The sequence below is a fragment of the Centroberyx affinis genome, unplaced genomic scaffold (genome assembly GCF_046629955.1).
Source record: "Centroberyx affinis isolate AG114_WGS23_722 - 3 ecotype Tasmania unplaced genomic scaffold, CSIRO-AGI_Caff_v1 ptg008368l_1, whole genome shotgun sequence".
Classification (NCBI taxonomy): Eukaryota; Metazoa; Chordata; class Actinopteri; order Beryciformes; family Berycidae; genus Centroberyx; species Centroberyx affinis.
In genome coordinates, this window is record NW_027284157.1 from 185,150 (window position 1) to 213,081 (window position 27,932).

Below are 27,932 nucleotides of genomic sequence, written 5' to 3' on the forward strand. Positions count from 1 at the left end.
TTCAGACGCACTTCTTTCTCACACCAGGCTGTACCTGTGTTCATGCTGCATTTGCCCACATAATGCTTCTTCATGTTGTGCATTGAACATTGCACATTTCCAGCAGCCTAAGTAGGTTTATAGACAGAATGGAATAGCTCGGCTGGAATAGCTCGGCTGCTCCGGCTTTGTTGCACATTTTGACAACTCCCCCAGAGGATTTTACACCCTCCTTAAAAGACCTCACACCTAGACACATCTCCTCCTCAAGGAAAGGCCTGTTAGATTTCTGTATCTCACTTCCTCCTCCTGAGCTTGTCTCTGCCTCCATCCCAATCCCCAGCTCACCTAGTGTAATAGCAGACGGTGTGATAGCAGAAAAATCTCTTTTGCACATAAATTTGGAGATTGAGAAAGGCGTGTGTTGCTCCACTGGTTCTGCAATCACTCTAGGGTTCCTGCACAGGTCTGCAAAGTGGTGGGGAGAGTACAGGAAATGATTTTGATATTCTTCAGGTTTTTTAGAGGAATGGGAAAAATCTTGTGAATGTTTGACCCTGAGAAAGACTAGTATTGGTATTAATAGTAGTAGTACAGGTGGTAGTAGTGGTAGCTGTAGTTGTAGGAGTAGTATTAGTAGTGGTGGTGCTAGTAGTAGTAGTAGAAGTAATAGGGGTAGTAGTTGTAGTAGTAGTAACAGTAGTAGTGGTGGTGGTAGTGGTTGTATTGTTATTTTTAGTAGTAGTATTAATACTAGTGGTAGTATTAGTAGTAGTAGTGGTAAAAGTAGCCTATATAGACTTAAGTGTGGATAAAGATTGATTTGTCTGCTGTGTGTAAAACTTGAAATGTGGAGAAGTGTTTTATTTTAAAATGAAGAGTGTGTAGAAGCCCTGTCAGTCAGGGCCGCTCTGTCACTTCATCCTCTGAGCCTGGAGGATGAGGCTCATCTTCTTGCTGGTGGGGCTCTGACACACAAAGACGGAGGGATCAATGATGCAGGAAATTATCGTTTTTTTTTGTTCTGCAGCACTCTGGTTTCTGAAAAAGCTCCACACAGAGGGGGGCAAAGGCCACAGCCGTGGCTCTCTATGTGAAAGCCCCACACAACTAAATCGACAAATCCACACAAGCGCACAAGTGCACACAGACACACACGCACACACACACACATATATACACACATTTGTGTTACTATACTTGTGAGGACCTTTGACTACATTCATTCCCTAACTCCTAACCATCCTTAACCCACACCCCTACTTGCCTAACCTTCACCCTTACACTACACTAAACCTGATCTTAATTGTAATCTTAACCCTAAGCACAAGCCCTAACCCTAAATAACCATAAACTTAACCCTTAAACCTAAACTACACTGCATGCGTATCTGAACTTGTTGCGGCCCAGTTGCAGCACAGCATTTTAAGCTGCTTCACCAGATCCGTTCATGTTCTGCTGCGGTCTGCCGGTTGTGTTGTAGTAAAAGGCTTCTTAGCGACTCCATAGATAACCTCTTCTCCAACAACTTATCTGATCTGACCCTTCTGACACAAACAGACAGAACAGAACCACACCTGGTGTAGCTGCGCCGTTACCCTAACCTAAACCTAAACCCAAATCTAATCCTGATCTCAACCCTGACCCAAATCCTAACCCGATATTAGGACCAGCAGAATGTCCTCACTCACACACAGGACAGAGTACACACCGCGGAGTTCCTCAGTGCCTAAAGAAGCCCATGCCACCGTAGACAGGTGACAATGACCTCTATTACAGTGAAAAGTGATGTGTTTGACCGTGACCTTCCATCAGCAACATCAGGATTACTCATCTGGAGAGGATCGGCCTGGTGGGGGAGATGTTTCATATATTAAAAGACAGTTACTGTAACACGATCAAGTAGTCGCCCGTTAAACAGGCAATGTAAGGACACTACGGCCCTCTGAAGCTGCACTTTGTGTACAGCGCATTAATTTAATGAGGGTCATAGTGTCTTAGTGGCGTAGCAGAGATTAATCTGGGGCTGTATGTTGCCTCACATTTGCCGCTCTCGCTCTCCGCCGCCCTGTCATTGAATGTGCCTGGTGCACAATGAGCCCAATCAGGGAGGAGATTGGCTTGATTTCTCTCTACTTATCGCCAGTGAAATAGAGCGCGGTTGAGTCATCACGGCTGGCCTGCATCATCAATCGCAGCGCCGAGGGGTTTTTATCCCCGCTGGAGTTAAATGTCAATGGCGCAGTGCCGCCGAAGGTGGACCACTCAAACTGTGATTCCGCCGCGCAACCCGATGCCTATTGACATTCACCACATAGGAGAGTCCAATCAGACCTTGTCAAACTGAGACTACTCATCTACACCCACGCAAGTACCTGGCACTGACAGAGCAGACAATATTATCTTCCTCTGTAAACCGCCGAGCATGCAGAGAAGATGCAGAGAACAGCTTTGTATCTCCTCTTTTTTTCCCCCTTGCAAGAGTAATTTTGTGACAAGAATATTTCACACGTGGCCGCTTTCAGTGCGGACCCTGCTGTGTTTTGTCCTCTGCAGGAAGGATGTTGTCTCCAAGTTCAAAAGACTTTGATCCTATCCTGCCCCCCCTTTCATTCACTGCCTCTTTAGCTCATACGGTGTGTTACTGTATCCAAACCACAGGCCCCAGCGAGCCTGACAGGAGACTTGGATCAGAGTGGAGGTGCTGTCTATTCGTCTGCGAGTCTGTGGGAGGGGTGGCTTTTCCGTCCGAGTCGGTCCTCGCATAAAAAAACATCAGAGACCCGCCGCTGTTCTCACCGCCTCCGATAGAAAGGGGAGGGGAGAAGAGAGAGAGATGGAGAGGTGAAGAAAGAGATGGCAGAGGAGAAATAGATGGAGAAGAGGAAAGCGAGCGGGGAGAGATGAAGAGGGAGGAGGAGCGAATGGGAGAGGAAGCGGAGAGTCGGAGTCGGGGAAACGAGCGAGGGGAGGGGAGAGATGGATCGGGACAAGGGAGAATGTTTTTCTAATGCGTTCTTATACGAGTTCTCTATCCATACGCTGAGGAAGAGATCCAAAATGATCTTGAATCTCACAGGTTGGTTCGTTTGACATTATTTCCAGCCTCTCTGGCAGTAATTCAGACGTTGCATACACATTTATATTCATAACTGCACTCTCTCTCTCTCTCTGACTTTTCTCTCTTGATTTCTCTCTGTCGCTGGGACTTTGAAAAGGAATTGCACACAAACACACAAACGCGATCATTCTTTCTTTCATTCTTCCTTTTTTTTTGCATCTTACTCTCCATTGTACCCTCAGTCACTCTCACACAGGTGCAGTACATGAGCACACACACTCTCAGACACACCTGTCTAAGGTACAGTGTGTCCACAAATGTTTGCGGTAGATGAGTGAAACCACATTGGGATGGAAGGATGGGATATCATGCTGTAGCAGCCTATTTGGCATCATATAGCCTGAGCAAAGAGAAAAAGATAACAGACAGTATAATCTGAGCAATGCTGGGTAAAGGTTTTAAATAAACTGTTACTTGAAATGTATTCAATATTTCATAAAAGTAGAGGATTTCACTCTCAAATATGTTACTATTTTACAGGCGAAAGCTTTGAAATACTGAATTAATCATTAACGGGAGAGAAAGTGCTATTTCTTTCAATTTTGGCACCAATGCCCACCGTATGATATTGCTTTTATTTATCATTTACAACATTTTTACAGTAGTATCAAACATTAATCAAAGATATAAGCTTCTGGTTTTCATTTAATATTTTTATTCCCTCCGCCAACAAAACATCCTTTGTTGCTGAGCAATAAACATCTGTTTGAGTTAATAATATACACTCATGTACAAGTTTGTATATTGTGGTTATGAGCACTCATGGGAACAAATGTGGTATAATGTCATTTCTTTCCCATGATGAGTTTTACTTCAAGGTCAGTTATCATTCTGTAGGTGTGGGTGGAGATTGTTTTAAATGGCAGATATCTCATTTTTTGAATCAGCCTCATACACATCAAATGCATCACAGATCGCTCTAGGCATACAGTAAGTCACCTACTTCATCGTGAAGGACATTTTGTGATAACCTCCCATTATCCCCCGGCACATAGGCGGCCATGTTTGTGTGTGCGTCGTTATGCGTGTGTGTGTGTGTGTGATCAGACACTAATTAAAAGTCAATTAGCCCGCAGCCCAGCGGGTGACTGACCTCTCTAAACACAGGAAGGATCGGGGATGTGAAACGCTCCCCAAGCTCATTATTTACTGTGACACTGTCCTTCTCCCTCTATTTACCACAGGCTCTTTCTGTCTGTCCACCTGTCTGCTTCTGTCTCTCTCTGTCTGCTTCCTTATTACTCGATATGTAAAACACCCCGAGCTTCATCACACCTGAAACACACACGGGGAAAACAAAAAAAATAAAATAAAATAAAATAAAATCCAGTCTGGAGCTACTGACCGTCACCATGCTGTCACTTTGAGAAGTCTGTGAGTGGTTCGTCTGTACATATCTCCACAGTAATAAATATAAAATAATATGCTGGCACATTCCCAAGCAGGGAGAAGTCTCTCACTTCTCTTCACTTTGCTTGTTGCTTGTTTCAGTTGTTCGAAGCCGACTTCATGGTGAATTACACTCTGTCTCATGCAATTTGTTCTTCTCCCTGTGCTTGCCTTAGAAATATAGAGCGTACTTCCTTTCTGGGGGAAGAAATCAATGGTGGCTGGATTGATTGCATAGCCCCCTGCATGGGATCTCAGTGGTTGCAGTGTTGTTGATGTAGTACGCCTAGTATAAATATAGCACCAACACCGCACTCTACTACTAATTCTACTAATACTTCTTAATACCACAGTTTATTTCTCAGTACCAGTAATTATTTCCTATTGCAATGAAAGTTGTCCAGGAAGACTCCAGGAAGAGAATCATATAAAATCTGTCCTGTCTATATTCCTCAGTGAGTTCTGGCCTTGGACTTAATGTAAAATAAGATAAAAAGTGCACATGCATCAAAATGAGTTTGGGATTGTTTTAAAAAACAAACCTGACAAGAGAATGTGCTTGCCTCCATACAAATTACAAATTAATATGGAAAAAAATGTATAGCTAAATAGAGTGGTACAATATTATTATTTATTTATTATTTGTTATTATATTAGTACAGATATTTTTTGCACATTCTGCAATAGAGATATGTTTGCAGTTTAATTATTAAAGCCTTGGTTTAAGTTTGTCATCTATGTTTACTTTTGATGACATTTAAAACTGCACTAGGCAACTTTGCATGTTGGCAGCTCCAAATGGTGGCAAGAGGAAACTGAAAAAATTGAACTTCAATACCCAGAAATCCTATGGGGTGATGTCAGTAAACTGCACACAGCTCGATCATGTTTACCAGCCCAGCTGGTCTGTGATGCTTTATACCAAAGGGATGAGAGAGGAAAAAGATCAAACGTTGGTGAGTCCAGCTCTCTCTGGACGGAGTGCTACTCACTGCTGTTTAGGAGACAGTTTGGATTTCACTCTTAAGTTTCAGTCCGTCGCTTCCTGTGGGAGGAGGAGTGTCTGTGGAGTCTCAATTCCTGGTGACGCTCTTCTCTTTTGCAACTCCACTTTGTGATTTAGGCTGATAAGATGGGCATTTTTTTACAACAACATTTTTGCCTTGTGCAGCTTTATCTCGTTCAGCAGGGAAAATATTTGCCTGCTAAGTTAACATGAGGCTGTCATATTGCATCATCTCGTATTGGATTGACCGCCCATTGCTAATCTCATTATATGAAATAATATTTCTTGTTTTGAGAGAGGCTCGTCTGCCAGAGAGCGCTTCAACATATCAAAATGCTCATTGATTGCATTTATTGTAAAAGTAAATTTAATATAACGAATCCCCATATATCAGCCGTTATTATGTTGATATTGTTTTCTTTCATATTGCAATATCAATATGCATTTGATATGTTGTTCAGCCTTAATACAAACTAGTGTATAGGCCTTGCACACTCTGAAGGTAATGATGTTTGGGATATGCAGGACATTGAGAGGGATTATGACTATATGGCAAAACTGAATGATGTATGCAAAAAATGTCAGTGAGGCTTATCTAGACTACATTATCACTGTAGGCTGAGGTCATTTTAATATTTTTCATTAAGGTTCCAAGATCGTAATTTATCTACCTTGTTCATTCAAGTCCTTCACTTTTGAGCTTTTATTTGATAAAGGTTTGTACAAGTTTTTATATGTCTTGGATTGGCCTATAATACGTCCTTAAAATACTATAAAACAGGCGGAAAGGGATAAAACAGAATATGAGAATGACTGATTGCATTTGTGGCAATACTGAAATCACTGGAATTATGGTAGTAAAAACGTTGTGATTATTAATGTGCAGCAATTGGTTTGGTGCTGGTGGCATGGTGTTATAAAAATCTTTTTGGCTCGTGATGCTCTTCATAACTCAGAACTTTCTCCATTTTTTTTTTTCCTCAACCTCATCTGCGGCGATCTGCATTACCGTTAGCAAAGCTGTGCACATTTTCGCCTACTACAATGTGGATTGCTTTCATTTTCTTTTCAAGAATGAATGATGGAATGGGAAATTTTATGCAAATCATGTACTCAAAAACTATTTATGCCTTATGGGATTCGTCGGGAGGTAATTTGAAACTCCTCCACATGTGCAATACAAAACAATGCAGAACAAAGATTGTGATTCATAACAACAAATGTATTTTGATGGCTTTTGCAGCGTTGTATGAATGCCTGCACTGTTTTATACATCTGGCCCCTGGTCTGCCTCGTCTTGCCAAGGTTAGTTTAACCCAACATCTATAACTGGAATGAGTCAGCGCTTCCTAAGATCCATGCTCAGATAAGGCCAAACATCCAGGCTAGCTTCAGAGTTTCCTGTTACCACTCTAAGAGAGTCTGAAAGCAGGCTGTTAGTGTGGTTCCCCATGGAGATAACTGAATGAGCTGAAGGACACTCCCCAGTGGGTTTCAACCAAGGCTAGTGCGAAATGGATCAGTGGTCCTTTATCGCTTCAGGGTTTGGCTTCAGCATGATTTCCTGTAGGTCTCCGTTCGAACAAGACGCACACTTTGCACGGAGTGGTTTTCTTATGCATAAGACCTATCAGTGTAGAGCCTCTGAGAAGATTGCGAAAGGCTTTTAAAGTATCTCTTATCCTGGTTTGGCTCTGTGGGAGATGCTGCTTCTCCTGCTGGAGCTAAAGTGGCTCATCAGGCATCATCTCTTTGGGCAATTACAACAGAGTGTTCAAGTGATTGGGAGTTGGGAGTGACGACTCAGCTGGAGGCAAATAGTTGGCTTTTTTAGCAGCGACCGGCAGCTAGTACAAGTCACTGTCGGTCAGTCGGTCGGTCGGTCGGTCGGTCACTCTGTCAAAAAAAAATCCACTGTGCATATAGAGCTGGGGAATACAAACACACAATACCTATATGTATCTCAGGCAGCTACACTGGTACTTTAGCTCTCTTTTTAGCGGCCTAATCCTGCAGTTTTGACTCTTGAACCCAGCAATCAGAGAATGTTTCCATGATGCTATTCGACCTGGTTTAAAAATTTAAAAGAAAAACAGCATTTTTCCAAGGTACGCCTCACACCAGAATTCAACTTTTAGTTTGATAACATAGAAGAAGAATAGGCCTAACCAAATGTACAATCTAAACAAGTATAGGCCTACTTCAGGCTACCACTTGTCACGATGGCCCCAATAAGGTAACCTGCACCAATCTGGTTGTAGCTTATCACAAATTTCGTGCTTGTTTTTGGTAATGAAGCTACACCTTATTCAGCTTAGATTAGGTGCCTATGGTGCTGAGGAATACATTGTTTGACAGCTGCCTGCTCTCTTGTTTTAGCCTTTTTCATTTAGTTTTATCTCTACACTGACTAGTCTGTTCTTTAGGAAAACAAACAAAAACAAAATAGGTCCAGAAACACTCAGTAATAGACTGCAATGATGGTTTTTAATTTCAGTAAATAGTGTTCATTTAATGGAGGAAGGATTAAGCTTGACACATTTACTCTACATGGTGTGTTTGTTAAGCGCTTGTGTCTCTGATGACACCCTCCTTTGTCTCTTTGCTGATGCAATCAGGTGATTGGTGTTCGTTATGGGCCAACATCTAAAAGATACAATGATTAATGAAGTGCAGGGTGTGTGCATGTGTGTACGCGCACACGCGCGCGTGTGTGTGTGTGTGTGTGTGTGTGTGTGAGGGTGGTGGCACATTACAACACAGTTTTGCTATTTAAATGAGGGCCCTTTTAATGAGCAATGATAAGACAGCCAAACAGATAGAGAGAAACAGATTGAGAAAAAGACAAATACAGAGAGAGTGTACAAACACAAAGAGAGAAAGAATAATGAGACGACTATAACTTGGCAGCTTAACAGTTGCACACTCTTGTGTGCTGTTAGACCTTCAATGGTAGTTTATCCAATAATTTTATCAGCTTATTTAAGTGTTTCCATTTCGAATGGACGGCTGCTCTTAGATATCTGAGCCAAAATTGGTTTCCTATAATGTTTCATATTTCACTTGCAAGGCTTGGAGGCTGGCACTCCATTTGTAATTTCAAACCAACTTCACACTACAGACTTGTTGCACACACACACACACACACACACACACACACACACACACACACACAAAATACTGTGCCTATAGCATACTAAATATTTATGTATTGCCCTGAGCCCACACAGCTTCAGGTACCCTTTAAATGTTGCACTTAGTGTAAACAGGCAACCACACTCATGCCCAAGAAAGTCAAAACCTGCATACAGTAGCTGTCTCAATAGTGGGAGAATCATTAATCATTCTCTATTTCAGCAAAAATCATTATTCATCAAACTGTGCCTTTGCCTCGCCTACATTCATGGGGCTAGATATGTCAATATCAGCCAGTAGCTGTCAGACTATTTATTTATTTATTTTTATTCTTCCCCCTCTGGGAATGCATCCTATTATTTGCCATGGGCAGCCATTTTTCTTGGTTTGCATGAGCTTTGCAGTGGTATAATGAATGTTACCATGAAGGATCCCACTTGCACACCTGCTGATGATGATAAAGGCACGGTGGCGGGCAAATATCAAGTGTTATCCCATGCCGATGACAGATGCTAATTCAAAGTCCATACCACAATGTCTCTGGGCTATTAGGAATGGCAACCCAGCGCCTCTGTATTTGTTCATGAAATAACATTTCAAAATTTTAATGCTTGCTGTAAAAAGACTGCTGCCTAATGACTTGCCTGCGGTTCCAACAAAACAGCCATTTTATGTTTGTTCAGTCGCGCACTGGAAAGTATAACTTCATTTATTAGTTTATAAACATGTCTCTATCTAATTACGTTTGCCTGGATCGTGAAATTAGCTTGATGTATTTTTTTCACGGCATCTTATATTGTTAATAGTTTCTTGTGGTTTTGCCTTATGCATGTTTGTATTTTTTATTTTTTTATTTAACTCCTAATTCCTGAGCTGACTTATTTTGATTGTCCCTTTAGCACAGACTAATTATCTTCAAGGAGACTAATCGATTTACTTTTACCAGTATAGCCTATAGACCCTCTTGAAAATTAAACTTATTAATTAATCTTATATTCATGCCAAACATTGTTATTCAAGCTGTATGCTCATTAAAAAGGTTATAATTAGTGTCTTTAAGGGTTCTTATCCACATTGGTATTGTAGTGGTTTCCATCCTGTTGGTGCTGTATGGGATGAAAACCTTTTAGCTCACCTTTGAGCTAAAAACAAACCCAGCAAGCATGTGATGCAACACAAGGTGCATGAGGAGACCAAGTTCAACTTCAACCCAAATAAGCACAATAAGCACATTTTATCATATTATGATATTATGGCTTAGAAACAAAACAAAAAAACACATTAAAACAGGTGTGGAAACTGTTTTGAACTGATATCTCCTGATTTCTCAAAATGATGCAGGCAGCAACTATGGACGACTATGGACAACATTTCTACTTTATTTTGGATATATTTACACAGGCTTTTTTTTGTACTTTCAACATGGGTGCAGGTAGGCATATCAACATCTATTCAAAATGTTTGCCAAGAAGGCTGTAAGGACAACTAACTAATCTAATAAAGAAGCTTTTGGGGTTTCAGTCTTTCAGGGTTTGTTCAGCTGATTTAGGAGAGCTGACTTGTGATTTAGGAGAGCTGACTTGTGATGTATGACATATTGCCCAGCTACCCAGTAATAGGAACAGGCCAGTGTAGATGGTAATGTAGATGGAAGGATGAATCTGTGGAACAGATGGACGTGTACACAAACAGATGGACTTGCTCTCCACCTCTGAGCATTCACATGTCTTATTGGGAGCAGCATTATGACTTCTGCTGCGGTCTGGAGTCAGCCATCAGACTCAGCCATCAGGAAAAAGAAGAGGAGAATCGATATGTTTGTGTGAGTGTGAAAAAGAGAGGGACAGAGAGAGAGAGAGAGAGAGAGAGAGAAAGAGAGAGACAGATTTGATGCACATACAGTCATTTCAGGAGTGTTTGTGTGTCCTTGAATTGTGTGAAGTAATGTTGCGTGGCGGGACGTGGAGACTACTTCATTTACTGAAGGTGATCTTGTGTCAGTGACAGACCGTTTGGTTCCTCTGATTCTCTCCATTCCTTCCTTTTTTCCCTGCTTTTGGAGCTGCAGCCGGCATTTCTTGCTCGCTGGTAGTATCTTTCAGTTTTGGAAAGGCCAGCAGCTAGTGATTGAAGCCCTGGCATTTGTCAGTTCTCTCTGTGTAGGAAGAAGGAGCCAAGGGAATACTTGCCCTGTTGTTGACATTTGCTTTTTATTTTTTTCCACAGAAGAGGGATGCAAGAGCCTGTTCTTTTCTGTCCAACAGTTGATAATGTCATGGGAGAGACTTGCATAAATGGACGTATTCCAGGTGTAACTACATGACAGATCAGTGTTACCTCAAGGCTCTAAAGACCAAACCTTGTTCCAGGGGTGAGGCAATGGGAATAGAGAGGCACAAGAGCAAATCCACTGTAATCTGTTGCTTGTTTGTAGTTTCATGTGGTTTTAACTGTGGTTTGAACTTGTTTTTGCAGCCTTTACTGATACAGCGGGGCCTAATAAGTAGCACTGGAGTGGACTGGGCCAGCGGTTTTCATACTGGGTGCACAGATTGGGCCAGATGTAGCTGCTGTAGTTAATTATCTCCCTTGGTATCTCTTTCCATATTTGTGTCCTGGCATGACTGGGCCGGGGTTCAGCCAGCGGCCTCCTCTCCTGCCCCTCAGCAGGCTGCAGTGGAGGCCGGTCAGACAACGGAGGGTAAAATGGGATCTTAAAGCGCTTTACTCCAGTTGTTACTTAGAACAAGATCAATCTTAATCCAGTCATTAGCTGCCTTTGAAACCGTTTGCGCAGTCTCTGCCAATAAACACCCCCATGCACACACAGACAAATGCACTTCCAGACACACACACACACAAGCACTTGCACACACTGGCACACACACATACACCTTTAACAATCCTGGGCCAGCTGACTGATAATCTGTTGATTGGATGTTTGTAGGGAATTTGGAGCTCTGAACTGCCAGTGCAGTCAACTTCCCTCTCCCCGTCTGGATCCTCTATACAGAACACACACACACACACACACACACACACACACACACACACACACACAAACACACACAGAGCACCGAGACTGCTGGCAATGATTTAATCAGATTTCACATCATTGCGTCCCTCCACCCACTCCCTCTGTCCCTGTGTATGAATATGACACACTGAGGGAAATGTCTTTTTATATATTCAGCGTATCTTTTCCCAGTGATTCTCAGCATTACTGTTCATCTATTTCCCATCACTTTATCCAATTTCATGCGGCTGAATGAGACAATGCAGACATTGCCCGATTTTTTCTGCTCCTTCCATGAATGTGCAGGGAGCCAAGGCTTCTATCATGAGATCTCCGGCTTGATGGATCGCGCTGGTTCAACGGAGGGAGACGCTGCACAGTTTTGACATATTGGAAATGCGAGATCAGCTATTCTCATTTCTGCAGATGGCTCCCCAATTACACTTTAGCTGTCCGTGTCGCCTGTCATCCTACTGCTGCTGTAATATTGTCTGTGCAGCAGAGGTGACGCATTGCCATATTGTTATTTCCTTTCCCTATTGTGCTGATTATATGCTCGTTCTGTACTGCCCTGCCTTAGACAACATTGGCTGGTGTGTGCTCCATACACACAGATCCCCCACTATTATGAGTGCAGGGATTAGTAAGAGCACCAGCCTCAAAGACGGAGATGTAGAATCTGCAAGTGTCCTCCTCCTTTGATCTCCTTTAAGAATATCAAACAGCTCTCTTTGACGGTGTGCCTTGAAAGCAGGATATGACTTGTTCAGATGAATTTTGCATTTGTAGAGGTGATTAAATAAATGGGCTTATCCAACAGACAGTATCCTCTCCTTAAGTATCATCATAATGGAGCATTATCCTCCTCCAATATGTTGTTTCTGGGGGTGGCTACAAACTGAAGTATGAGCCGTCGTGAGTTGAATGCTTCATCCTCGGGAGATAGACATGAGAGATTGAGAGATTCTGGAATAAGGCCTTGTGCGTCAGGAGCAGGAATGTGCCTGCTGTTTCCATGGTGTTGTGAAAAATGAGCGGATCCCCTGTATGTGTGGTGAACTTGTTTCCTGGGTGCAGTTAGGAGTCGGGCCGTGCTGCCAGGGCGAATTTGTGTTTGTATTTATCATGATGGAAACCCAAAGTTGCAATCAACACCAGAGTGAACGCACAGAAACAAACTTAAGATGTGTATTCATTTAATGCTAATTATTTCTATTAACCATGTTAAGCTTTCCAATAACAGAACAATACTTTGCTGCCTTTATACACTACCAGTCAAAAGTTTGGACACACCACATTTTCTTTATTTTTACTGTTTTCCACATTTTAGAATAATAGTAAAGACATCAAAACTATGAAATAACACAAATGGAACCAAAAAAGTGTTAAACAAATCAAAACTATCTTATATTTTAGATTCTTTTAAGTAGCCGCCCTTTGCCTTGATGGAAAGGCAAAGGCTTTGGAAAGAAATACATACATAGGCATCAACTTCACTATTTATATTTGTCTAAGAAAGAAATTTCAAGGATAAGCCTTTAGATCAAAATGGTTTTCAGAGAATGAAAAACATAGTGCATTCAATCAGATGTGTCTTTTGACTGGTAGTGTGCCACAGAACTGAAGAATAGGATTGTAGCTGTGTGATAGGTCAGACTGTGTAACACTGGGTACTATTACTGAAATTATAACAAACTGAACAGTCATGTGCTTCAGTGGATTTTCATTGTGTTGTGGTTGAAATAAAATCAAGCTATTTTGAGAGCCCTATTTTAAGCATGTCTCTCTGCTGCTCTGAAGGCTGGGAGCGAGCATGTAAAAGAGAGAGACAACTTTATCAACATGTCAATCCACATGCTGATTAAGTCACCGTGGGGAAACTCCCCCCTGCACAGTTGCGAACTTGCAAGTAGAGTGTTTGTATGCACTTAATTATTATTTTTGCTAATGTTGTGGTAATTATAGTTCCACATAATAGCAGGCGTTAAAAACGTGAACCTCCTCACACCCACTCTTGCATGATTATTCCCCCTCTCTTACTAAGGCTGAGGAACAAAGGCTCTGATTAAAATTGCCAGAGTAAAGTTGTTCAAATTAAGTAGATATTCTTTCTTTCTTTCTTTCCTGCAGACAGTCCAATCGATTATTTTGCTGCCGCTGTTTCATACGTATTCATCGCATTCCTCTCTTGACTCAACCGAAGATCAAATATCTCTAAATTATTGTCGGCAATAAACAAAGTCTTTCTCCTGCTCTCTCATGCTCGCTCTTTGTCATACACACACACACACACGCTCACACGCAGAGCCTTTTTAAAATGTAGCTCCAAAGTCATTAGCAATTTCTGTGATCAGCGGTTATTTAATTTCTGTCTGTGTTATTTCATGGACCAGTGGCCTCAGTGCACAGCAGATATGAAATGCTGTTCTAGGATGGCTGCTAGCTGCTGTCAGGTCAGTATATTACTTTGCGTTATTATCCCAGGGTTACTCTCCCTCATTCACGCTGAAACTAAGCCAAAATCACTAATTCATGAGGGGGGACTCACTTACGCAGGGAGGAAACTAATGGATTTTGGGCTCTCGCCAGGCGGGCTAGTAGCCTGCATTTTTTGTTAGCCTGTTAGTGAGTTATTTGCTCACTGAGGAATTCTTATCCTCTTATGGCCTACCATTATTATTTTGTTTCCTCCGATAAAATACACCACCCAGTTTGTAATGTCAAAATAAGATCATTTTATTTCATCGGGAGTGTACCTGGGCTTCATAGAGAAAAGCTTAACTGTCTCTTTCACACTTTCTTTCCAAATGTGTGTGTGTGTGTGTGTGTGTGCAGGTGTGTGTGTGTATCTCTGTTCACTGTTCTTAAGATGGAACAGAAGGACGAGAGGAAATTTCTGTGAGCGGTTAGGGTTACTTTTTTTTAGGAATTTCCACAGGTAACGTGCAAATAAATCAACACATGATTCAAGTTCGGATTTACACATTGTTATCACCATTCTGGCAGCGCCGGCTGTGGAACTGAGCAGCCTGTTGCACTGTTATAAAAATCCGACTTGACTTGTCAGGATAGTGCTCCTCAAGTTCACCTGAAATCTGCTTGCTAGTGGCAAGCGGGGGAGGTACATTTACAATTCTGCACTTACTGCGCCTGAACATGGATCGCTGAGGCTTCTACGACTGAAATCTGTAGCTAAAAGACCAGCAGGACACGTTTCAAGCTGTGCCATTTCAAAATGGCTTCTCTCATCTTGTCAAAATACTCGCGCTGGTTGATTTCATGCATTTGTTCATCTGGCTCTTTGTGAGGCATTTCACACACAGTCACTTTCACATACTAAGAGCCACAGGGCCTTGCTTCGAAACATGGATTTGAACCTTTAAAAGGAGTATTTGATGCAGCCAGTTAAACTCAGTAGGGATGTACCTATCTGTCCAATTGTCTGGATGTGTGGTTGCAGACACTCAATACAGCATACTGAGTGAGAACGGCTGGGTCGGAGCATGGAGTGAGTACCAATAATGCCATTAAGCATAAGGTAGTGCTGCCAGGCCTGAACGAGTCAATGTGAAGCACAATCTGTCCTCATCATTAATGTGAACAGTGGGCAACCATTCAGCTCGGTGTGTTATTGAATTCATGTTTGTTTACCAACCCACATAGTCCAGAACAAGTGTGTTTCTCGGTTGAGAGTGTGTATGCAAGCTCCCCCTGACTGAACCCGCTGTAGCAGGGCTTGGTAAACCGTGCATGGCTCCATGCGCACGGAATAGTAAACCATGCGCATGGATTAGTAAACCGTGCCCTCAAATTAGTAATCAGTGCGCACAGAGTCCAAAACCATGCCTGCGGATTAGTAGACCGTGCACACGGATTTGCAATATGTATATTGATAATGTCAAACAGGGACACCACAGCAGCCCACAGAGTTGCATATAAAATTTAATTAACATGCTTTTTCTGCAATCATGATTTATAGGAGTAAATGGGTTTCATATTGTCACCAAAACACACATCGGATCATAAATTAGACCTACTGATGTGATTAATCAATGGTTATGGTTCATATGGTCTAGGTGCCTAATGGCTATTACAGCTCACTATATGTATGCCAAGCTGTGTGTAATGGCTCTGGCTCACTGTATATAGGCCTAAAAATCCCTTTTTGATGTTATCAACGTAGATATTACAAATCTGTGCGCATGGTTTACTAATCCGTGGGCACGGTTTAGGAGTAAATTGTAAGAAAACTGTGCCCACTGATTTCCGCATCATTTTTTTTGGTACCAGGTGACCCCTGGGGGGCTCCACAGTTATCCTTATTGCACTAGGTTTATAGATTAATAATGCTGTGTGTTGAATATTCATTCATTCAGCACAGAAATGTGTCAATTGTTTTCGTTGTTCTTGTTGTTGGACTAGTTTTATAGAGAAATAGAGAAATAAGTGTAGTGTGCTGACTACCCCCCCCCCCCACCCCCCCCCACATCAGTCAGGAACATTTCAGGCTCAGAATGTTTTTTTGCTTTAAGCCCTGCGCTGTAGTTACTGCTGCATTAAATATTCATTGTGATAATGGGCTCTTTGTCATCGACCTCTTACTCTTTCTTTGGAAACTCCCCTGCAAGCCTCATTGGATATTAAGGGATAATGGGTCTTTGCTGCTGGTATTGATCATATCAGTGTTTGAGGAAGCTCCACCATGTTCTTGGCTTTGATATATCGACGGTATCTGGCAGAGATAAGAGCCGGTGTGTAGATAAAAGTCAACAGAACCATAAGTGCAGTCTGTTAATAGAGCAACAAGCATCTCTTGGATGATACTTCTTGACATTCCTGAAGCTGTGGGAGGTCAACGGCCTCTCAGAGATGGCCTATTGGGGACGAGGATGTGGGTAATAATGGTAGTAATCATGGCAGTGTAAGAAGCGGGTCTCAACAGCTCTACAGAGCCAACATCCTTTCCACAGGCCGCTGAGAGGGAGACAAGACATGTCATCCAGTCAGATGAGCTGGTTTCCTGTCAGTGATTAGGAGCTGCCACAGGTCCTCCACCCCTGGCCCATTACTCTGCCTTGCATCAGGCCCAGCAGAGACGGGGAGGTGGTGACAGGTGAGGCGGAGCCCCACCGGCCTCAGCGAGGGGTGACTTATTAAAAATAATGACTGGGTGTGTGTGATGTGATTGATGAGCCCCGGGTGACGGCTGTAGTCCGTCGCTATATCTGGACGCCTTCCGCACACTGACAGGACTGACAGACATGGACCTGGGAGAGACGGAGAGCGAGAACAGAACATGTCATTTTAATACTTTTATTTTTCTGCACCTGTGAGAAGACAGGGTGGAGGGAGGGAGGGAGGGAGGGAGAGCAATTCAATCAGTATTCGGGGAGTGCAGGATGTTTGACCCAAAGTAACTTTTTCTTTTATTTGATGTCTTGCTGGCATGTCGGCTGAACTTGAGGACCTTGAGGAGTCCACTCTCTAATAGGTAGGGGAATGCTGTGGCACAGGGCACAGGCTCCTGCAAAGTAAATACACCTTTTTTCTATCTTCTATGTAGACATATTCCTGTTGGAGCTATGGACTGGTGAGCTTATCGACCAAACTTTCAACGTCCAGACTATTGAATAAGGAGGAGGCTGACGTGTTGTTTTTCTTTTTTTTACCTACAAACTAGAGGGAACAATTTCAAGCTTGACTTGACTTTTGGCTTTAAGGCACCATTGGAGCTGATAGTTTGGCCTTATCATACTGGCCAACCAGGAGCCTCTGTATATGATGATGGATTGCACCACACGACTCCAGTCAGGTGGTGGGCTGATCCTCCCAGCTTCTCCACTACCCAGTCTCTTATAATAGGTTTCTCTTGAAACACAAGAGAATAAATTGAAAAGTTGCACTGATTTTAAACCAAAATCAATGAGCCTCCAGACTCACGCACTTGAAAGCTGGAAAACTTTGGTTCATATCCAGTTCAGGCTGTTTTCATTATAGAGGATATTTAAAGGGCAAGGGATGAAAGCAGTTAGATGTGGATGGGGAGTTAATCTTGGATATGGGGTACTGTGCTAGTGAAGCAAATAGGAAATCAGAATGTGAGGCTTTGCTGAATAGAACAACAGCCCATCCACAAGCAGCATGTTAATCGATGAGGTCCTCCCAGCAGAAGTGAAAGCCACTCAGTCTCCATGACCCCCTCGGTGTTAACTCCATTAAGCCGCAGGATTCCTCAGCACACAATCCACGCTCAAGACAATAACTATGGTCAGAGTTCAGCCACAGGGATTTAATCCACTTTCTCACTCCAGAGAGGCGTTAGTCTTGCTTTTCCGTTTGTCTTGCCCTTCCCTATTATTTCCTCGCTGTTTTTCCGTTCCCCTCCTCTCTTTCTTTATCTCTCTCGCTTTCTTTCTATGTTCCCCCCCTTCATCTTTCACCCTCCTTTTTCCCTCCTCCCCAAGAGCATAAATATCATGCTGACAGCAGCGACTGCAATCCTTTGTGTCCTATCACAACCCTCCCTCACTTATGCGCTGTCTTGTAACATAAAATATTATTGACTGGCATGGTAAATTACATTTGGGTGCAATGATATATATGTTCCATAAAATTCCCAACACGTCACATAAAAGGCAACATTTGTTTAATGTGACATGAAATATGATCGGGTATGGGGGTGTTAAAGTTGCACAGGGAGCTAGCTTGGTGTGCAGGTAGGGGAGTGGCATGCATAAAGCCATCATGACGAGAGAGGCAGCCGTGTGTGTGTGTGTGTGTGTGTGTGTGTGTGTGTTTAAACCCCTCCTTCCCCGTACTCAGTGCCAGCGTGTCGCTAACGCAGCAGCCCTCTGCATTATTTATCCTCACGGCAGTACAACCACTTAAACTGCTGCCACCGCTGCCGAGAAGGCAGGGGAGAAAGTGCACATCTTGCAACTCAAAGACCTTTTTCATAAACTTTATTCCTCTCTCCCCCTCTCCGTAAGCCCCGAGGATCAAAGGCCTCTCTCTTTCTCTCTCTCCTAACCCCCCCGAGCTGCGTTGCTGCTTTGGTTTACCATGAAATGCTCGCTAAATTCTCCCATAATGGATATTGATTTGTCGAACAACAACGCCACGTCACAATAGACTGCTTATGCGAACATGATATAACCTTGAAACTTGGAGCACCTGAGTGAGTGCTAATAAAACTGGTTGGCTGACTGTTATGCTTAACATTTCAATTTGCTCTTCGACGCTTTCCACTTTCTGCTCTGGCCTGCCAGCAAAGCAAACGGGAAGAGCGAGGGAAGTGTCTTATTACCTGCTTATTCGGTAATGGAAAAATACAAGAGGGGTGACAGTGGAGTGTCATCCAGCAAAAATGAGTCCTCGTCCTTTAGTTTTGTGAATAGGAATGTCGGTGCTTCATCATGACGCATGAATACCCCAACTGACAGATAGTGATGGCATAGTCAGCGTACAGTACCTGAACAAGCTGTTCGGGACGCTGCATCTAATACAGAGCAGGACTGGCGGGCCATAGGATTGCCTTGAGAGTGCAAAAGGCTGATCATTGTGTCTTTCCGTTTGTAGATTTATTTTCTCTTGAGCAGGAAATGCCCCGGCCTTATCAACATGAATCAATTGGAATAATGGAAAAGATGCACAGTGTTTGAACAGGGATTAACACGGGAGATGTGGCAGCACTATACTTCTCAATTGGAAGATATGGCTTTGCTGTGTCAGTAATGCTGAAGGTGGAAGATGAAGGTGAGCATGGACTGACTTCCTGGCTCGGACTTCTGTCTGCCACAGTCTCCATGGCGACCCCATCAAAAAAAATTAGGGCCTTTATAAATATGGTATGCACTTCAGGGCCTTTTGATGGCTTGGACTGAATGGACAGACGCCACATGGACAGAAGGAGATAAACAGAGGGCCGAGGGGAATGGAAACACAAAATAAAGAAAAGATAGCACCCCTTTATTCTGAAGATAATCTGTCAGTTTGTTGGCAGGAGATCGACAGCAAGCCATTCGCAAAGCAGCGATAACAAAATAGGATGAATTGTGGGGGGAAAATGCTAGATAAATTCTAAATGGTATTGGTCTGTGAGAGTCTAGCATAAGGACCTTAGAGACTACTCCAGAGGCAGTCAGATATTCAGAGATACAGCTATTAAAATATTTCCAGTTCAAGAGCACAGTTTTTCTCCATTCATCTGGCCATACAGATCTTAACCTCTGCATTAGGAGCAGGCATGTTTTGGAATCTGATTTGTGGGTGTCTGGCGCTAACAACTGACCTTTCATCATGACAGAAATATACGTTAATGGCCATGTCATCTTTGACTTCTACTCTGTGGGAGGTACTGTGCTGTGCACAGGCTAGGTCATGCCATGTTTTGCAGCTCTGGGCTTCCAGACATTCACACTCTCACTTGTGAATACTAATGAGACGTGTTTTGTTGGTCGAAAGGCATTTTAATTGGCAGCTGAGCCGAGCGTGCTCTCCCTTGCAGGTCCGCTCACGGACCTTTAGCCTGGATAGAGTAAGTTAATGTGATATTGACAGCAACTGAGTTTGACTCCTCTGACATTTCACACACTGGCTCAATCAACAGACATTTAATGTTCAGAATTAAACAGCAACAACAGCAGACAGCAGCGTGGACAGTGCTATCATGAAAGAAAAAAGTTGGCTTTTCTTAACTTGTTTTCTTTCAAAATAGGTTATCTATACTTTCTTTCTTTTCAACTTCACAATAGAGAGACATAATAACAATAATAACAAATGATAGTAGAAAATCTGTATTGGCTCACTTTCATTGATCCAGCCCCACCTGAGCATAGGTTATCATGGAGCATGGCTTCTCTTATCACAAGCAACTTCGCGCTTTATTGACAGACGACAAGGTGGGACAAACTTCAGAACACAGGCAGCGATAGTCAATATTATCTACTTGCTGTTTCTCAGAAGCAATCCTCTTGGTAAATGAGCATTGATAAGTATCTCTTTACCGTTACACATTTTTCAGGCGGAGAAGTGTTTCCAGCGGTATCTTACATTTCTGGAAAGGTTTGAGAACTCATTACCTTCTTCCCTGTGACAGCTCTACCTGAGGCAGCAGATCAGGACAGACGTGAGAAAGAGAGGGAGAGAGCTTGTAAAAGGAGAGGGGAGACAGGGTCAGAGGGGAGCATTTGCAAAATAACAGAACCCTATTGTCAGGATTTTGTTAGCATCTTTGTCATCCAGTGGCTGAAAAGGAGCATCTCTGTCTGGCTTAAATCTAATGGGGTGTTGACCTGGTCCTGGTTCTGTCTGTCAAACATCATCAGTCCTTAAAAAAGGAGGGAAAGCGGTTGTAGCAACCTCCCCCAGAGAGCAATTCTCCCCTATATAAGAAAGGTAGCAGGTAGTGAGAGAGAGAGAGAGAGAGAGAGAGAGAGAGATGTTGACAGCAGACAGACTCAGGAACCAATTGCACAGAAAGTGACAAAACGGCAGTCAGCAGAGGAATTTTCCGTCCGATCTTCGTCTTCTTCACACACGCCTGCACATACGGATACACAGCTATGCGATGGAATACCAAATGACTGTCGGGTAATTAAGTTTAATGCTATCTGCCCAATTAACCACTGAGGGTTAAATGGAACACTTCAATCTCTGGAGGGTTTTTTGGACAGCTGCTTAAATGAAGCTCATCTGAGGCATCATTAGGAAATGCTTCATTCAGGTGAAATCAAGGTAATGCGGAGCAGCTTAACACCATGTCAACATACTGTAGCTGCTAATGAAACTGAGTTCTGCGCAATAAGGTTGTGCTTAGCGCGTCGGGCTTCAGCAGACACCCAATGACACTGAGAAATGACTGGTGGATTTTGGATGGCAACCACCACGTGGTGGTGGTTGCCATCCAACAACGGACGTCTCCGGTGCTTCTCTGTCGTCTGTGTGTTTGTCACCCTCTACAAAAAAACAGCCACATCTCGTACCTGCAAACCAGGAGTGATAACTCTGTGAATATTTATCTTCTGTCCTGTTCACTGTGCTCTGGCAATTCCTTGTGTGTCATTTATTTTGTGTAGATTCATATCTGTTGGGAGCAGCTGCATTACAGAGGAGAATGAACCCCTAATGTGGTACTTCATATTCTTCCTATCCATACGCTCTCTGAGACAGTACAGCATTGGCTTGGCGATCAATCATGTCAATATAACACCCAGGGGAGATGGCCAGTGTCAATAAAGGAGGGCCAAGTCACAAGCGTGCTTTACTTTAACACTGTTAACAAAAACAACGTAATTGTGACGTTTCTGGGCCCATTTTGTTGTTTGTCGGTTTATTTTTCTTGTTCCTGTGGATAAGTGGCCAAACGTTGACTACGTGGTTTAATAGAGTTTAATAGGAGAAAAAGTTTCATCCATCTAAAACATCATGAGTAAACGGCAGGTTTTGGTGTCAGTCCCTCAGAATTGAAGAGAAAGAGCTTATTTCTCGACTCAACATTTTGCGCCGACGTTCAACAATCGCACAATCCATCATAGAAGAGGCAGAGACACCAATTTCTTCTCCGATAGCTGCCTGTGTAAATTACCGGGACGCCCATAACTCATATGAGAGCAACATATTGATGTTTAGATTTTAATTTTGCTGATAGCCCCCGATCACGAGGTCCGGAAAGCATTGCTACTCTTGGGCTTAATAATCAAACAGTATTCCATCAGTCACTCCCACTCAATCAGTCACTGTGGCACTGAAGGAGATGGTTGTTATGGTGATTATTATTCATGAGTGGGGACCTCATAACTGCAATCTCATTTACATGTTTGCATGTGTTGTACACACACACACACATGCACTTCTCCCAAAATAAGCTGCTGTCTCAAAGCCATTTTGGTGGCTGTTGGCGAGGTGGTGGCTATGGAGAGGGATAGCTTAGAGGCATTCGTGGAAGAGGAAATCACTCTCCTCACAGTTTACTCACAGTCCTCTAAAAGGCGTGTGCCACTGTATTAAGTACACACAGCATGGAAGGAATGGAAAGTTTCTTACATGAGGCCCCCTACAATTCTATGCTCGTAATGGTAGTTTGCGCACAGCTTTTAAGTGATTACATGGGAAATTGCCTCTGGTTTTCCGCTTGCTTGTTCGTTTCTTCAGGCTCTAAAATTGCTTGCCTTTACCTAATAAGAGCTATACAGGCTGGGGGCTGCTGCAGACAGAGACAGACAGGATTCAAGGATGAAGGAGAGTGCTTCTCTGGCAGGTTGTGTTTATTACCAGACCTGTCCTTCACACTGCCACACTCACACACACTTACACAGTAACGCCTGTACCTATCATGGCTGTGTGTGTGTGTGTGTGTGTGTGTGTCTGTGTGTGTGTATGTGTGTGTGCGGTGTGCAGGAAGGGAGGGTGCACACTCATGGACCATTACTCTGAAATAATAGGATTTGTCCCCTCAATTGCCCACAGTGCAACACTTTAGAAGTCTAAACGAGTTAAACAAAAGAAAATAAAAAACACAATGATGCCTCTATCTTTGTAATTGTAGGGTAATGTTTTGCTGGTGGTGTGCTGTTTTGATTGGTTATCAAGGGACAATATGAAACTCATGACACCTCAAAATGTGGAACACCTCGTGTTGGTTAGTTCCTATTTTGACCACAGGACTTTAGAGTCATTATCATACAAGTTCAGGCTGACGATTTCTAAATTTATGCTCTGGGCTAAAAAAAAACAACTGTCCCCTGGTAGTGGATTAGCTCCATCAATGTGCAATTAGCAAGTGTATCTACTGTATCTAACTTCTCTTTTACACTGTGTATTTGTGTGTCTGTGAGCCAGTGTTAATGAGTCATTACTTCTCTCTCTCTCTCTCTCTCTGTCTCTCTCTCTCTCTCTCTCTCTCTCTCTCTCTCTCTCTCTCTCTCTCTCTTCCTCCTCAGGTATTCACCAGGTATGGGAAGTGCTACATGTTCAATGCTGCGGAGGAGGGGAAGACGCTCCGCACCACCATGAAGGGAGGGACGGGAAACGGCCTGGAGATCATGCTGGACATCCAGCAGGACGAGTACCTGCCAGTGTGGGGAGACACAGGTAGGCTGATATCTTCACTCTTTGCAGTCGTCACTGTCAGGTGAAAACTGTGGATATCTCCCCAATGTCACCTTTTCAGTAATCAACAAAAGCAGCCTCGCTTTTAGCTTGACAACCACTCATTTTTGAATTCATCCAGTGCGTTCTGAAAGGTTTTCATAATCACAGAAGCCTATAAACACACAAATGTATGAGCATTAAATCAAAAACAAAGCACGCCAGGCTGCCTACAAGGGATCGAGTCCTCATCAACAACGGCGAGAAAGTTACCCATCACATACAGATGAGCACAATAATTTCTCAGTACAATTAAGACATCAAATGCGTCACGTATCAACAAGCCAGCCTATAACAACACACACATCATGAGCGATTTGGCACGCAGACTGAGTGGGACTAAGAAAGGTTTTTTTTTTCTGATCTTTGAGTTAAAGTGAGTGAAGTTTGATATTGCGCCGCCACGCTTCGATGGTGATGGCAAGAATAGCATGCATGCTGGTATCTTTATTAAAGTGAATTAGTGATGAATCACCCTCATGCATGAATCATACATCAATAATAGTGTAATTTTATGCATGATCCATGATGATGAGGATACAGAAAAATAGAAATGCATGGCAAAAATAGCATATTGTCAATATTTTAGAGACCCCCCAAAATTTCACAAATCATGTTTTCAGGGGAGCTCATGTCTTATTAAGGGGAACCAAGCTCTCCCTGGCTCCCCTGTAGTTCGCACCCTGCATTGCTTCCATGTTAGCCGTTTTCTGTCTGGGGGGGGGGTTATTGATTTTCCCAAACCAATCACTAGTGACCGACGTATCCGGCCGCTCTGACGTTATTTAGTTACACTGATGCTGGGCCTATTTACTAACTTGACCAAGAATGCCGGTCGTTATTGACAAAAATAGCGTCTTTGCAAATACAGTATGTTGGTTAAGGAATGATTTCAACAATGAAAAACTGTTCTGTCCTTGGCTCTTATTTCTCTATTCCTTTTCCCAGTATGTCTCTATAGCTTACATAATCATTCCAGGGTCACATGAATATTCAGTAACATCTATTGTCAGAGCACCATGACCTGCGCCTTGCACTCCTTATTGTTGCTCGGTTGTAAGCAGAGCGGCACTCCATGCCATACGAGTCTTTTAATTGCGTACCGTCGCTTGTCGTTATACTGCTTGTACTCCCTTGAGCCTCTTGCTCAGCACCCCCCCGCTATAAAAATACATCTGTGTTGCCAAAGAAAATATAGGGTATAGAAGGGAAAAAAATAGATAAACAAAGGAAACAAGAAGAATATGATAAAATGATAATGAATACACAGATTATTGTCATATCTCTTCTTAGCTTCTTTAAAACTCCATTTATTCTTCCAGGCATTTAAAACAGATTACTAACTTGGCAACTTTATTTTCCCTATTGTAACCCCCTCACTGAGCTGTTGGGCCATGAATGTTTTTCATTTACATTACTTCATTCCGCTGTGATGAACACAGCAATGACTCAGTGTCCTCTTGATGGGATCACTTCACACCCAAAAACTCCTATTGAATCTTAAAGCAAAACCAAGCTGTCCAAAACCGTTCACAGTTACAGGAGATGACGTTTCAAATGCTGAAATCTTATGAAACCTTGTTAGTTTGCTTTAGTTAACAATTGCTATTTGAAATCCATGTCCTTTTTATTACAGGAAAAGTAATAAGTAGTAATAAGCTTAATACCCAAAGGTTTGCTCACGCACACACTGAAAGGCTGATTTGTAGAGCACCTGCACCTTTTGTAATCCACTTCAAGCACTGCTTGTCACGTTGGGGATCTAGGAATGTAAGCTTATTCTGCTGTTGTATTCATTGTAAGTCGCTCTGAGTAACAGCATCAACTAAATGCCTAAAATGTGATTGTGCTGCACACCCAATTCTGACTGGCTGTGATGATATTTTCTCATTCTTTCTACCTAGAAAATGTCGACTTCTCAACCAGAGATAATAATGCATATTCGAAAAACGTTCAAAACCTGTTTGCTCGTCTTACAGAGGTCTTTATTAAAATGATATTCTGAGCGTTGGAGGTTCTCTGCTAATGTTTATGATAAAGAAATACAGCCTTATATTATCCCCCATACCGATGTGCATATTTCAGGTCTTGTTAGCGGTTCAGATTGAGTGTTTTTAGAGGGCCGGCTGCCTGAGTGGTTTCACAATGAAGCTCATTGAATGGCTGGCTCACGTCTGAACCAGAGTGGAAGTGCAGACAGGGGAGTTTCCAGAGCAGCCAGCCAAGCTATGGGCAGCCCAGCAGATGGACATTATTTACTCTGGGCTCTGCTTTAAAGGAGATCTATCATCAAGACGTTATGTCCACCACGTCCCATCAATTCCCCTCATGTTCTTGCGTGGGCGGCAGGGCCCGCGGTACCTGTCCTCGTCTGCTCCCTGCCTTTGACGGTTTTATTCGCTTTTGAGCAGGCAGTACTCGAGCCACCACCCCGACAGCATGCGGAGCTTCTCCTCCCAGCAGGCTAAGGACCCCGGCGCCCTTGTTTATCCCTCCATGGATTAATTATCCCACACTACAAGCTGAGTCAGCCCCAGCAGGAGGCACAGTGCTTCCTCACAGAGCGAGGTTCTCTGCACTGTACAGACATAATGGACACATACAAGGACTCTCTCTGCCGTCTTAACCCACCTATTATCTTTCCTCCCTCAGGACCCCACAGCTTCTCATTCTCCCCCTCCTGTGGCCACCATCTAAAGGCCAGCAGTCAGTCAAGGCCATATTCTCTGAGGTCCGATTAGCACTGTGCTCAGTCCTGGGAGCTGTAGGGCAGCGAGCCGCCGTGTTTCACCGGCTTCCTGCCATGTCTGCTCTTCCTGGATCTATACTTTTTAGAGCAGGAGTTCCTTCTAACCTGCCAGGATAGGATGGAAAGGTTGCTGTCAGCTGATCCCTGCTGTAGATCAGCAAACAGCCCAACTTGATCAGATTTTTTATTTATTTGGATTTCTCACCTTGATCAATGAGACCAGAAAGAGATTCTGGTCTCATTGGTTCTGGTCTCTCCTGAGATTCTCCTCCTCTGTTTATCATGATGGGCAAACAAAAAAATAATGTTTTCCAGTATGAAAAATGAACCAGTCAGATGTGTGCTTGAGTGCTGGGAGAAAATAGATAGCTTGTTGCCTAGAAACCCAGCTTTCCCCTCACAGCGTTGCTGACCAAACTGATTGCTCAGTGATGGAAATAATAAATGGTTTGTATGTGTCCCTCATAAATGCTGTCTGGGAGATTTTCTGTCAAGTGCAAATATATACGGGGGGGCAGGGGGAAATCAAAGTAATCAGGTGATTGGGACTCTGTTCAGTCATTCAGACCTTTGTTTGCCCCCGAGTTGGACCACATTTCTTCCCTTCAGTTCCATTAGCTAGATGGCAACATATTTGTAGCACAGCTGGAGGGGTGTAACCCCCGGCACTACAGATGCCTGCTGCCATATCTGGTGAAAGCATGTTGGCCTTGGCCTCTCTGGGCTCCAGTCCCACACACACACTCCTCTTTGTGTTGTTGCTCACATCAGAAATGCTTAGCATATTGCCGACAACTTTAGAATCATGATGGATTTATCCTGAAGTTCACAAAGAGAATGGTAATTTAAAATTAATTAAAAATTGCTTTTTTTCCCTCTCCTAATTTTTCTCTGTCTGCACCTATAAAGTTGCCTTTCAAACAGTCTGACAGCTCGAGTGTGAATTTATTTCAGTTGCTGCTGTATATATTGACCCCTTCTGAAAAGTCATGTGAAGTTTCAATGTGAGACAGACTCTGAGCCACAGTATTTGTCAGGGCTCCCCGATCACAAATTTGTCAAGCAGGCTTGATCAAAGTAGACTGTTTACACACTCAGCACCACATGTTTTCCTTCAGCAGCATAGCTACAAAATGTTTGCAGCAGAGAGTAAACCCTTTCAAACACATTTCAGCCTGTGAAGCTCTGCTGACATTCAAGTTTCTTCTTGAATCGGAGACAAACTTTTTGATCATGCAGATCAGAGAGTTTTGTTTTGGATCAATTCAACGTTCATGTACATCAGAAACCAAACTTGAAAGACTGGCATTTCAGAGAATTCCCAGGCAACTAATTACCTGCTTACCTACCAACAATATTTTTAACAGCTCACCAACAGTGATGGTGGGCG

The 27,932-nt window shown here is 43.0% G+C and overlaps 1 protein-coding gene across 1 annotated transcript in view; it reads left to right on the plus strand.

Annotated features, from left to right (window-relative positions):
- The window catches only part of LOC139640114 (acid-sensing ion channel 2-like), a gene marked incomplete at its 3' end in the record, with an annotated part of 60,809 nt that extends 37,073 nt beyond the window's left edge, over positions 1–23,736 (plus strand). Inside the window, exon 2 of the mRNA XM_071514282.1 lies at positions 23,586–23,736. Within this exon, the coding sequence (XP_071370383.1) occupies positions 23,586–23,736 (151 nt within the window). The remainder of the gene's footprint in view (positions 1–23,585) is intronic.
- Between the last annotated feature and the right edge of the window lie 4,196 nt (positions 23,737–27,932).